The following is a 14,161-nucleotide window of genomic DNA, read 5'->3' on the forward strand; positions in this document are numbered from 1 at the left end:
GAACCTTCACCTTTTTCTGCTGGAGGGTCAACTTGGCCTTGTGCTTAGGGTCATTGTCATGCTGGAAAGTCCAAGAGTGTCCCATGTGCAGTTTTCGTGCAGAAGAATGCAAATTGTCTGCCAGTATTTTCTGATATCATGCTGCATTCATCTTGCCATCAATTTTCACAAGATTCCCTGTGCCTTTAGAGCTCACACACCCCCAAAACATCAGTGAGCCACCACCATGCTTCACAGTGGGGATGGTATTCTTTTCACTATAGGCCTTGTTGACCCCTCTCCAAACAAAAGCTCTATTTTGGTCTCGTCACTCTAAATTACAGTGTGCCAGAAGCTGTGAGGCGTGTCAAGGTGTTGTTGGGCATATTGTAACCGGGCTTTTTTGCAGCATTGGCGCAGTAAAGGCTTCTTTCTGGCAACTCGACCATGCAGCTCATTTTTGTTGAAGTATCATCGTATTGTGCTTCTTGAAACAACCACACCATCTTTTTCCAGAGCAGCCTGTATTTCTCCTGAGGTTGCCTGTGGGTTTTTCTTTGTATCCTGAACAATTCTTCTGGCAGTTGTGGCTGAAATTATTCTTGGTCTACCTGACCTTGGCTTGGTATCAAGAGATCCCCGAATTTTCCACTTCTTAATAAGTGATTGAACAGTACTGACTGGCATTTTCAAGGCTTTGGATATCTTTTTATATCCTTTTCCATTTGATAAAGTTCCATTATCTTGTTACGCAGGTCTTTTGACAGTTCTATTCTGCTGCCCATGGTTCAGTATCTAGCCTGCTCAGTGGATCCACGTTAGAGCTAACAAACTCATTGACTATTTATACACAGACACTAATTGCAATTTAAAAAGCCACAGGTGTGGGAAATTAAACTTTACTTGCAATTTAAACCTGTGTGTGTCACCTTGTGTGTCTGTAACAAGGCCAAACATTCAAGGGTATGCAAACTTTTGAGCACAACTGTATATATATATATATATATATATATATATACATACTGAACAAAAATATAAAAACAACATGCAACAATTTAAAAGATTTTACTGAGTTACAGTTCATTTAAGGAAATCAGTCAATTGAAATTAATTCATTAGGCCCTAATCTAATCAGTGCGTATGGAAAATTTCTTGGATCTTTTATTTCAGCTCATGAAACATGGGACCAACACTTTACATGTTGCGTTTTCCCAGAACAACAGCAAAGGACCTTGTGAAGATGCTGGAGGAAAAAGGTAGACAAGTATCTATATCCACAGTAAAACAAGTCCCTATATCAAAAATAATCTGAAAGGCTGCTCAGCAAGGAAGAAGCCACTGCTCCAAAACTACCATGAAAAAGCCAGACTACAGTTTGCAAGTGCACATGGGGGCAAAGATCTTAATTTTGGAGAAATGTCTTCTGGTCTAATAAAACAAAAATTGAACTGTTTGGCCATAATAACCATCATTATGTTTGGAGGAAAAAGGGTGAGGCTTGCAAGCCGAAGAACATCATCCCAACCGTGAAGCATGGGGGTGGCAGCATCATGTTGTGGGGAAGATTTGCTGCAGGAGGGACTGGTGCACTTCACAAAATAGATGGCATCATGAGGAAGGAAAATTATGTGGATATATTGAAACAACATCTCAAGACATCAGCCAGGTAGTTAAATCTCAGTCGAAAAATGGGTCTTCTAAATGGACAATGACCCCAAGCTTACCTCCAAAATTGTGGCAAAATGGCTTAAGGACAGCAAAGTCAAGGTATTGGAGTGGCCATCACTAAACCCTGACCTCAATCTGATAGAAAATGTGTGGGCATAACTGAAAAAGCATTTGTGAGCAAGGAGGCCTACAAACCTGACTCAGTTACACCAGTTCTGTCTGGTGGAATGGGCCACAATTCCAGCAACTTATTGTGAGAAGCTTGTGGAAGTCTACCCAAAACGTTTGACCCAAGTTAAACAATTTAAAGGCAATGCTACCAAATACTAACAAAGTGTATGTCAACTTCTGACCCACAGGGAATGTGATGAAATAAATAAAAGCTGAAATAAATAATTCTCTCTACTATTATTCTGACATTTCACATTCTTAAAGTAGTGATCCTAACTGACTAAGACAGGGAATGTTTTCTATGATTGTCAGGAATGTCAGGAATTGTGAAAAACTGAGTTTAAATGTATTTGGCTAAGGTGTATATACAGTTAAAGTGAATTATTTATTTCAGCTTTTATTTCTTTCATCATATTTCCAGTGGTTCAGAAGTATACACCGATCAGCCACAACATTAAAACCACCTACCTAATATTGTGTAGGTCCCCCTCGTGCCACCAAAACAGCGCCAACCCGCATCTCAGAATAGCATTCTGAGATTATATTCATCTCACTGCAATTGTACAGAGCAGTTATCTGTGTTACTGTAGACTTTGTCAGTTCGAACTACTCTGGACAGAAGATCAGCAGTTACAGAATCACTCAAATCAGCCCGTCTGGCACCAACAATCATCCATGCGATTATCTAATCAGCCAATCGTGTGGCAGCATTGCAGTGCATAAAATAATGCAGATATGGTCAGGAGCTTCAGTTAATGTTCAACCATCAGAATGGGGACAAAATTTGATCCGAGCGATTTGGACTGTGGCATGATTGTTGGTGCCAGACGGGCTGGTTTGAGTATTTCTGTTACTGCAGATCTCCTGGGATATTCATGCACAGCAGTCTCTAGAATTTACTCCGAATGGTGCCAAAAACAAAAAACATCCAGTGAGTGGCAGTTCTGCAGATGGAAATGCCTTGTTGATGGGATAGGTCAGCAGAGAATGGCCAGACTGGTTCGAATTGACAAAGTCTGCGGTAACTCTGATAACCGCTCTGTACAATTGTGGTGAGAAGAATGTACATCTCAGAATGCTATTCTGAGATGCGGGTTGGCGCTGTTTTGGCGGCACGAGGGGCACATACACAATATTAGGCAGGTGGTTTTAATGTTGTGGCTGATCGGTGTCTATATATAATATGTTTGTGTGTATTTTTTCATTTATTTTTTTGTGAGTGGGTTAGAATTAATCTGATGTCACTGTAATTAGCTTGATGCAGAAAACAATAAAAGTCTATTTTATGTAATTTAGATATTATTGCTAGGTATTAGATTTAGAAAGAGAATATAGAGAGAAAATGGCTGGTAAATGTGCGTGTATGTGGTTGTAGGTACATTTTCCTCATTCTTGTAATTTTTTTCATACCAGATGAGAACAGCTCCGGTGGGCCCCAGTTTGTGTCTTTTTTATTTTTTTATTTTGCATGTTTAACTCAGTGTTGTCTAAAGCCAATGCCCAACTATTCTAGCTGTCTTTAACCAACTTTATAATGTTTAGGATGACACATCTACTGACTGTTGTTACTGAAATCTCATTAACCTCTATTGGAGATCTGTTACACTCATCAAATGTCCCATAAATAGGCCAACAAGGAACCAAGGCTCTTTTTTTCACGTATTCTGCAGTGATGGTGGGTGATTTCAACTAGTTGGATAGTTCACCTAATAATTAAAATTTTGTCAGTATTTACTTATTCTAATGTCGCTTCAAACCTGTATGACTTTCTGTCTTCTGTGGAACATAAAAGATGAATTTTAAAAAAGCTGTGAAAATAAAAAAGTGGAGTTTGACATTATCGATGTAAATGCCCTATTTGATTTTAGTGTTTTATTAATGATTTAATTTGAGGGTGAATAAGGACTTAAATTTTTTAAGCTTTTTTTGAGCTTGACAGACCGGAGTCATTATTCACCTTTAGTATGGCAAATTTCAGTTCACGCCCCGCTTTGAAACAAGAAAAACTCTTATAGAAAATTATTAAAAATAAAATAATATTTCCCCTTTTTACTGAATTTGTTTTATTATTTAAAAACACAAAGAAAATCTAAATAAAAGTTACACTCTTCACAAAAGAAAAAGACCTTAATTATGAACTTCTGTCACTAGGTTGTTCTGTTATTTTGTGAATACTTTCTGTGTTACATAAATACATACAAACAAAAATAATGCCTATATAAAAAAAAAAAAAACAAACAAAAAAAGTGATACTGCTGCAGGAGCAACCTCTGGGCATGAACACATTGCAAATTGCACATGTTGTCAGCCAAAGACTGTTGTATTTCATGAGACACAAAGTTTTCTTCCTCCAGTGGGTGCTTGGCCGCTCAGAAAACTGAATCCTCCATTCGTCCGCATAATTTCATTGGAGACAGTTTTACACTAGATTTGTTATTTTTAATAAAAACTGATAATTGCAATGATTCAAACATGTGAATGGAAATTAGCCTCAGCAGTCTCTATACAATTATTTTTAAAATCCTCATCCAGTAATATTAAACGACTGTGATTGTGATTGGCCCATCCTGGCCAGTGCAGTCAGTACAATAATTTACACTTGATTAAATATACTGACATTCTTTACCATTGAAATACAAACGACCTTTCTGCCATCATTTACTCACCCTTATCGATCAAAACCAGTATAACTTTTTTCATCTGTGAAACACAAGATTGAGGGATGAGAGGATCATGATTGTGGCTGTCCAAGCTCCAAAAGCAAATATCAAAGCACCTTAAAGTCATCCATAACACTCCTGCCTTAGATTTCAATTATTCTGAAGCCATACGATAGCATTGTGAGAGGAACAGACCGAAATTTAAGAGTTAATTCATCTCTTCACCCATTTGAAACTGGCATGCACGCCAGAACGGCTTGTTACATAAGCGTTGCGAGTGCACCTGACACCATACCCCCCCCCCCCCTTAGCTTCCTTAACTTGTATCTTAAACATTTCATTTGTTATATACCAATTTGAGTAATATACCATCTTCTATTGGTTTTTAGGAATACAAGTATCTATCCTACTTTTTCTGGTGAAGTTTCTTATCATTGATTGGGTGTCATTGATGTGTAAATGTGGGTAGTCATGTTAAAATATTCGGGTTTCTGACTTAATAAATGCAAGGATTTCAGAAGGAAACTTTTTGAAAATTCACCTTTTTGTGTTCTAACGGAAAAAGAAATTCATACGTGTTTGAAGCGATACTACAGTAATAAATTATTAATTCATAGGCCATGAAGAATTTTTAAGATATTATAAATGTTTTTCATCTACTACATGGAGGTATGAAGGTAAACAGAGCCATTATATGGATATTTCCCCACATTTTAGACATTCACTAAAAAAATGGGTCTTTACCCCTTTCATCTAAGCATTATCATGCTGATCTGGTGTCCTTATGTCCTTTGACAGAATACTGGACAATACAAAGGAAAGAATGATTGTGGGACACACCCCTCTGTCCCTCGGATCACATATTGCCCCCAGGCTCATACTGCAACCCCACATTTGATGGCCTGTGTACACTTCACTTTGCTGTAAATTATTGCAGCTTTGAGTCATGATGTACATTATTGTGGTCTGTAAATGATTTTGGTTTTAAGGGCTTTGAGCCCTTATGTTGCATGTGTGTAAGAGAGAGTCTGCATGAAAGTGTAAGTGCATGCACATGCTAGAATCTTTAATTCAAGCAACAATTTACGTACTGTACACAGTGCAAGTAGAAATGCAGGACTAGTGAGAAACAGCTCCCTCTAGAGGAGACTGCTCACCACTGCCACAACATCAGTATTAGTCCAAGAGAGGTGCTTGCTAAGACAAACTTTTACTGTTGCTCAAACTTTAGGGTTTTAAAGAGAGGTGTGCTTATATTTGTCTAAATCATTCTTAAAATTTTCACCTGGCAGATGATAAAATGATTGCAAACTTTCCTTACAGTGTAGTCCTAAAGACTTGCATTGAAGAAGGGAGCTGAACCATACCAAGGGACCTGCATATCATTGAACATTGTGGGGGGTTTAGTTTAAAAACCTCTAAAATTCCACAAATATCAAGAAAAAAATCTAATAAAAATGTACTTGAAATATGGCTCTTTCTGTCAGACTGTCTAGCTCATTTCTGTGAAAATCACATTCTTCTTGCTTACTGGACTTCTTAAAATCAAGTATGCACATTAAAATCTCAAACACATAGAAAAAGAGACCAAAATGTTTAAAGTTGATATGTCTATGTATATGTTAAAGTTAAAAAGTGAATTGTCTGTTAATGGCTTTTTCAACCTGTCTTTATAAAAATATACTGTACCAAACCTGAGAGGTAAACTATATTTTAATTTTTATTCCAGGTGCTGGTAACCCAAAGTGTGAGATTGCTGTAGTGATGTGCAAGAGCAAGTCTCTGGACACAAATAGTGACAGGTAACATTGTTTTTAAAAATGTTGTTTTTAGTGCTATACAACACAAGTTCTCACAAAAACATCATATGGACTACGTTTATGATGTGTTTGGGTGCTTGTTTGTTTTTTTTTGTTTTTTTCCCCTTTTTCACCCAATTTGGAATGCCCAATTCCCAGTGCACTTTTTAAGTCCTCGTGGTTGCGTAGTGATTCGCCTCAATCCGGGTGGCGGAGGATGAATCCCAGTTGCCTCCGCGTCTGAGACCATCAACCCACGTATCTTATCACGTGGCTTGTTGAGCGCGTTGCTACGGAGACATAGCGCGTGTGGAGGCTTTACGCCATCCACCGCGGCAACCACGCTCAACTCACCATGCGCCCCACCGAGAACGAACCACATTATAGAGACCACAAGGAGGTTACCCCATGGGACTCTACCCTCCCTAGCAACCGGGCCAATTTGGTTGCTTAGGAGACCTGGCTTGAGTCACTCAGCGAACTAGCGAACTCCAAGTGTGGTAACCAGTGTCTTTTTACCACTGAGCTACCCAGGCCCCCTGGGTGCTTGTTTAAGCTTTAAAGTGAGTCACTATCAACTGCTATTATATAGAATAGACGGACCGGAATATTAATTAAAATGTATTCTTTTTCCTCGTAACAAAAAGTCATACTGGTTTGGAACGACATGAGGGTGAGTAAATGATGATAGACTTTTTATTATTGGTTTAACTTTCCCTTTAAGTTTGTCCCAAGACATGATCCTGTTCCCTCTCTTTCTCCCCAATTGCTACCTAAATTAAAATAAAGTAGAAACAGTTTCTGTTAGGTTGATGTTCAAGTCCTGCAATCATCATTGTGTACTGTATGTCACCTTGGATAAAAAAAGGCTAAATGTCAAATTAGTAGTTCAAATAAGAGACTGACTGCTTGTGCTCCTGTATATTTTCTTTCTCTCTCCCATTGACAGAGTTCAGTGAGAGTTTATCCCAACTTTGATCGCCTTAGTTTCTTTCATGTCTTCTTTTCCTTTCTCTCCAAACAAGTCCAACCTCTGAGTTTAGAGCAGGCATGCTGGTCTCCCCCTCAAAGTTTTACCAACTTTCCGTTTCTTTGTTGTTCTTCCCAAAATCCTGTTGTGTTTGAATGTTCTCTGTCCAGAGGTATCTCTCTGTGTTCAGACCTCACTCAGAGAGATGGAAATGTAAAAATAGAGTTCGAGGTGGACTCTGGTAGGTAAATATTTGCTGGTCTTAAGAATTTTTCTCCTCGTAGAAGAATCAAACCACACAAGGTACAATATATATATATATATATAAAGACTCAGCACTCAAATAGCTAATTCTGATTCTATAGTAAAAACTCTTAAATGTTACATTTTAAGATAATACTTATATTAAGTATTTAACATATTATTACATATTAATACAAATATTAACTACTGATATTAAATACATATATTTTTAAATATTTACAATATTTACTTTAATATAGGCAGCATATTTTTGAATACATTTAATAATTGTACTCTGATCAAAGAAGTCATAATTTATTTGTAACATGATTTCTACCCTCTCTGTGACTCTGGCTCACATTGTTGTTTTGGATTTGATTGTATTTGCTCTTTTATTGTCTCTGTCCTTCACTCTAAACACCTTAGCTGTGAAAGACCTCATTAATTTTTCACTGCTGCACATATTCACTCTTACTTTCATCTCTTTTTTTTATCTGTCTTTACTTTCCTGCTTTCCATCTTCTCCACAGGGTTCTCTGATTAGAATTAATCTCAGTGATATCTGCCCTGCAGTGAGATGTGACCTTGGCGGCAGAAAAGAGACATACAAAGAGAGAGAGAGAAGAGAGAAAGGGAGAGGGTTTTCCCAATCGAACTATTCACGTGTATTTATTTATGAGTCTTTTAACTTAAGTTACTATTGATTCACCCTGATATCCCCTGAATAACTCAAGCAACAGGCACATTCTCTGAACATTCTGTTCACATATAGAAGGTTGAAAGGGGTCATATCACGAGAAATACAAATTTTCTTAAGATTTCAGGAATTCTTAAGGATTTTTTTTTTTTTTTTTTTTTTTTTAATAAAATATTTGGATGAACTATGAAAACATACTTTAAGTTTCAGAACTCAAAACTTCCTGCCCAGTCCAAAAAGTCGGAGCTGCAAAAATGTTTCCTTCTGAAATCCTTGCATTTATTATGTCAGAAACCCGAATACATTAACATGACCACCCACATTTATACATCAATGACACCCAATCAATGATCAGAAACTTGGCCCACCAGAAAAAGTAGGATAGATACTTGTATTCCTAAAAACCAAAAGAAGATGGTATATTACTCAAATTGGTATATAACAAATGAAATGTTTAAGACACAAGTAAAGGATCCCAACAATAGGAACCAGTAGGATTCCAACAAGGTCCTTGATCATTTCAGTCTAATCTCCATGCAAAAATGGCCAGTTCAAAGGGATAGTTCACCCAGAAATGGACATCCTCTCATCATGTACTCACCCTCAAGTTTTTCCCAAACCTGTATGACTTACTTTCTTTTGCTGAAACCAAAAAAGAGAAATTAGGCAGAATACTGCACTTTCCAATACAATGGAAGCATACAGTAACAGTGTAAAATGACACATGCAAAGTTTTATTGTAATTCATTGTATTATTGTGTAATTTGTGTAATGTTGACTCTGTAAAGTGTTACCATCTGTTTAGGAATTTTTTTGTTTTCCAGTAATGATGTGAATGTGGCTGTGATGTTTTCCAGGCATGGGCTGCACAGCATGATTCTCGTCCCTATGAACACACCTGGAGTGAAGAAGATAAGGCCACTCACTGTTTTCGGACAAGACGGTGAGTATTTAGTTGCAGAATCTACTGTGCCACATCACAGCTTATCAGATCTTCACCTCAGGTTCACTCTGTGACTCTCGTTTCATCTCTACTTTAAAGTCTCTCACACATCACTATCTCTCCACACAGCTATCTACCCATATGAAAACACTCATCATGTCATGGTCTACTTTTAGATTCCCACTGTTCTTCCAACCCTGTCTTTCCACATCCTTATCCTTTCAGTGTGTGCAATGAAACGGATTAAAGATTGTGGAGAAATTCACTAAAAATGCATTGCACCCTCTGAGAGTGCACGCGCTGTCTGCGCTGTTTTAGCAACCGATTCAGAAAGAATTCTGCAAATCAGGTAACAGCGCAAACTTGCCAATTTTTTTGGGGTGAATTCAAATTGAACATGGAAATTCTCCATCTTGCATGCCAGTGATTACACTTGTTTTTCCTACAGGTGGCATTACTACCATTGTCATCTATTGTGAAAGTGAACCCCAAGCGCAGAAGGTCAAAAATTCAGGATGCAAAAACGAAACACAAAGGCACGGACAGTGGTCCACTGGGCTAAAAGCTAAAACTCCCATGAGAGGACAAAAACTTAAGAAAAGCAATAAACAGAAATACTAACTAAATATCAAATTAACAGAAGGCATTAGACCAGAATATAAAAATATAAAACCAAACCGACAGGAAAGCACAAGGGAAACAGGAGGAAGAATCCAGCACAGGACAGAGCACACAAGGGGAATATAATGAGAAGGAAATGAGGAGGGTAACGAGGAGAACAGGTTAGGCAAATTATCTAATGATCAGAAAAATGAGGGGGTGGGGCCAGGGAATGATAAGGAACAGAAACAGGTAGGGCAGGGAACATGATAGACAAGACAGCAGAAGAAAACGCAATATAACAAGAGTGTCACGATCCAGCCACTAAAGATTAAGAAAATTACCAGACAGAAAAGGCAGGATCCTGACACTACCCCCTCTATACACAAAGACACAACCGAGAGGGACAGGCATACCTAGGGCAAACCAGACAGGCGCCTCCAGGGGGGCTGTGGCAACTAGGGCGGTCGCCTCCGGTGGGGCTGCATTGGGGACGGGTGCCTCCGGTGGGTGCTGCAGTGAAGATGGGGGCCTCTGGGGGGTCGGGGGGGGCTGCAGTGAAGAAGGCATATGCCTTCAGGGGGGCTGCAGCAGAGAGGGCATGTGCCTTCAGAGGGGAGTTGAGGGCTGGAACTTCCAGGGGGACAGTGAGGCGTAAAACTCATGTATTATGAGAGATTTTGTGCTTAACTCCGCTTCTTTGTTCATAGCAGGTGAATACGCTTTTTTAATGCGCTAATAACCAAGAGAGCGATTGCTTCAAATTTTTCTACATTTTATTGCATTTTCATCTGAACAACTAGTTATAATGCTCTTCTCCTGTGATCAATGAAAAATGTACTCAATTTATATTTAATAAAATTCTGTTTACTGTTGGCTTTGTGTGGGCGGTAATAGTATAGTGGTAATTGTGGCAGGCAAATAGCAATTAGTTTTGTCAATAAAACGCAATCTATAATAAGCCAAATTTACATAGAAAGGAGGTGTGTTTTCGCTGACAAGAATGACAATTAATTTAAATTCTCAAAATGCAGCGCTATTATTTAGAGAATAAGGCGGCGGGGGGGGGATACGGCGCATGTATTTTGTTAATTCATCCCTGTATGTTTCATGGGCTAGAGCTCTGATGGACCCTTGCTTTTACCATGATTTGCTGTGATATTAAATTCGTGATTTGTCTCTGTAGATGCAATCCATGGTGGCCATTTCGTGATCCACTTTGACAACGTGCGAGTTCCTGCTTCCAACATTCTTCTTGGTGAGATACAGAATCATCGAAATCTGTCTGTGTGTATGTGCGTGTGTGTGTGTCTGAGAGAGAGAGAGAGAAAGAGAGAGAGCTTTTCCTGCACACTGCCTAATGAGCCCACAAAAACTTCAATAACTTCAGCACCCCAGGCATTTGCTCACAAGAATGAAGTCTGCTTTTTTTTTCCAATACCAGGAATTCATTTATTAAACCATAATAGATATGGATTAAAAAGGCATAGAGCAGACATTTAACGTGATAAACTTTAAAATGAAATACCTTGTGGGGACTTACTGGTTGGTTGACCTAATTATTTTTTAAACACCCGAGTCTGGTTGTAAAATGTCCTAGTTAATTTGCCTTAAACAGAGGAATGCTTATAATACAATAAAATATAATATAATGGTCGCCTCTTGTTTTACTGGATTATTAATTAGACTTGCTTCACATGTTTGTATGCTCTCTCTTTCACTGATTGCAGGTGAGGGAAGGGGTTTTGAGATAGCTCAGGGACGGCTGGGACCAGGTAGACTTCACCACTGCATGAGGGCTGTGGGGTTGGCAGAGTGGGCACTGGAGTTACTATGCCAGCGAGCAGCCCAGAGACACACCTTTGGAAAGAAGCTGTACCAGCATGTAAGTTGTAGTTCATGTGTTGTTTGTTGTTAAGTGGTAAGATGAGCCCCACACATTAACTTTTTCTTTTCACCATAGATGGCACTAAATCTCATCTCAACACATTTATTGAATGGCTGTGCTCCTTTTAATATTGACATTTCATCTGAACCTGAACAATTGGGATATTTATTCCATCAGAACTGTTTTGAGGTTAATTGATCTAATTGTGTGTCATTGTAAAATTATGATCTGTCACATTCTATAATGTCGGATATAAAAAGTTTTTATGTCTACTTTTTATGGGGGATTTATGGACATTTGGCAATTAGGTTTGTGGTGTTAAAACAAAACCAATAGTGGGGTAAGATGGCCCCTTTTCATATTTTCTTATTTTGTATTATGACAACTATATTAGTAAATTGTTCTATTTGTGTCCTGTGATGATATACTGGGTGATGCATCATCATCCTGTATATGCTTAAATCATATCTAAATATGTTACAATTTAGAAGTAAATTGGAAGTAAATTTAGAAGTAAATTGGGGGAAGATGCTCTCCTTCTTAAGGAGAGCATCTTCCCCCATTTTCCCCATTTGTTTTGTGTGCTACCTTCTATATGGGTTATAAATACAGAAAGCAGGGGTGTACTTTATATTTGAATGCAATTCTTTATTAAGTGATGCAAGTTTGTTTTTTTCTGATTAGATAATTTTGGTATTGTTCATAATTATCTTAAAAATATTTTAATACTGATAAAAAATGAAATGCCACATAGCACTATAAATTGAGTATTATTATCGTTATTATAAGTTTGCGGTGCATTGGTGCATTTTAAAGCACTAACAGATTTTTTTTGAGTGTGTGTAAAACCCAGCTTAAATAAGTGCAATGTTCAATGCTCCAATAACTTGCAATTGCACAAATTACAGTACATTTTACAATTTACATCATATTAAAATAACACATGACATAAATGTGGATTTATACTGGCCATAATGGAAGTTGAGATGCTTGATAAAGGATATTTATGTTTCTTTATGTTTATGCACAAACTGAAGAGCAGAAGGTACTGAATTTTATTTGTATTACAATTAAAGAGGAGTTGGGGATCAGCTAGCTGAGGTTGTTAGAGGGTAAACTATTATCAGAGTTTACTAATGTCACAGAGGAGACTGAATGTCTTCTGTGTAAATATGACTTTGTGGAGGGTTTGGCTTAAGCCTCAATAATCCAAAATGAGGAATCTTTTGGTATCTGTTTTGATTGAACACTGTCTCATGATAGCCCAGAGCAAACAGCTCATTACTGACACCCAGAGGATGAGCATTTCATTGCAATTTCTACTTATGTCATGGAGGATGTACAGTATGTACTCTCCCCACTGACATCAGTTCTGTAGTTGTTGTTTGATTTAATGTATATAATATACACAGTTTGTTGGTCGTTTGATTGCTTATATATTACTGTATGTTGAGGTTTGTTTCTGTGTGTAGGAGGTGGTAGCTCATTGGATAGCTGAGTGTCGAATTGCCATTGCTCAGACACGTCTGTTAACACTACATGCGGCCCACACACTGGACACACAGGGCAACAAGGCTGCAAGGAAACAGGTAACACATACAAATGCACACATTTTAATGCACAGAATTTATCATATTTTTGGATCACAAAATTGATCGCATTGCAGGAGAGTAGCTTTTGTATAGTTTATTTATTCTCTTATAACATTTATCATGTTGCTAAGAAATTTTTCTGCACTTTTGAACTTGTGACGTCTGTCACCCTCTCGCTCCCCCTCTTTCTGTCTGTCTCTCATGCTGTTTATAATCTTAGTCACTCCTACCTAATGAATGAACTGACACTTCAAAAGATGATGGAAAGGATGCAAAGTCAACTCTCAGAGACTGACCTTGCATAACTTCACATATATACACACACACACAGAGAGAGATAGAGACACTCCCACAGTTCATCTCAGAACTATCTGTCACTGTTCATCAACAGATGTGTCTGTAGGAGTGAAATGTTCACATGGGATGCGTCCAACCTTGAGAGCAGTAGTCGCCTGAATTATGACACAAGGGTGGATGAGGGTGATCAGTGAGTGTATGAATTATATAAATCCCCTTTCCAGGCCTGAACTCTCTTCATACACATTCATACACAAGTCTTACGTGTTTTGAAAACATATTTTAACCTCCAAAGTAATTTAAAAGGATAGTTCACCAAAAAAAAGAAGAAAGAAATTGTCATCATTTACTCACCCTCATGATCACCCTGATCTCATGAACATTACGTGATCGTGGCAACATTTTAGCAAAATGAAATTAAGTGCCTTATTACACTTTTGGCTGCAGTTTTCCAGTAAAATGTCCAGCAGGGGTGCCAAAAAGCAAGTGAAATGATGTCATAATTAGACAAGGTTTTTAAGGTGAATATTAGACGGTTTTAATTAATAAAACATACCTCAAACTCTTTAACCTAAACCTAACCAATAGTGTCTTAAAAGCAAATGAAAGGTGAACAAAACAGACATCCTTACCCTAAACAACACCTAAACCTAA

At 38.0% G+C, this 14,161-nt stretch overlaps 1 protein-coding gene across 2 annotated transcripts in view; it reads left to right on the forward strand.

The window, feature by feature from the left end:
- Positions 1–14,161, forward strand: part of LOC127434730 (acyl-CoA dehydrogenase family member 11-like) — an 85,474-nt gene that overhangs the window by 56,469 nt on the left and 14,844 nt on the right. For both annotated transcript variants that reach the window (XM_051687672.1, XM_051687673.1), the window contains 5 exons: positions 6,208–6,280; positions 9,045–9,130; positions 10,917–10,988; positions 11,461–11,615; positions 13,091–13,207. In XM_051687672.1, the coding sequence (XP_051543632.1) occupies positions 6,208–6,280; positions 9,045–9,130; positions 10,917–10,988; positions 11,461–11,615; positions 13,091–13,207 (503 nt within the window). The remainder of the gene's footprint in view (positions 1–6,207; positions 6,281–9,044; positions 9,131–10,916; positions 10,989–11,460; positions 11,616–13,090; positions 13,208–14,161) is intronic.

Source organism: Myxocyprinus asiaticus, chromosome 44 (genome assembly GCF_019703515.2).
Source record: "Myxocyprinus asiaticus isolate MX2 ecotype Aquarium Trade chromosome 44, UBuf_Myxa_2, whole genome shotgun sequence".
Lineage (NCBI taxonomy): Eukaryota > Metazoa > Chordata > Actinopteri > Cypriniformes > Catostomidae > Myxocyprinus > Myxocyprinus asiaticus.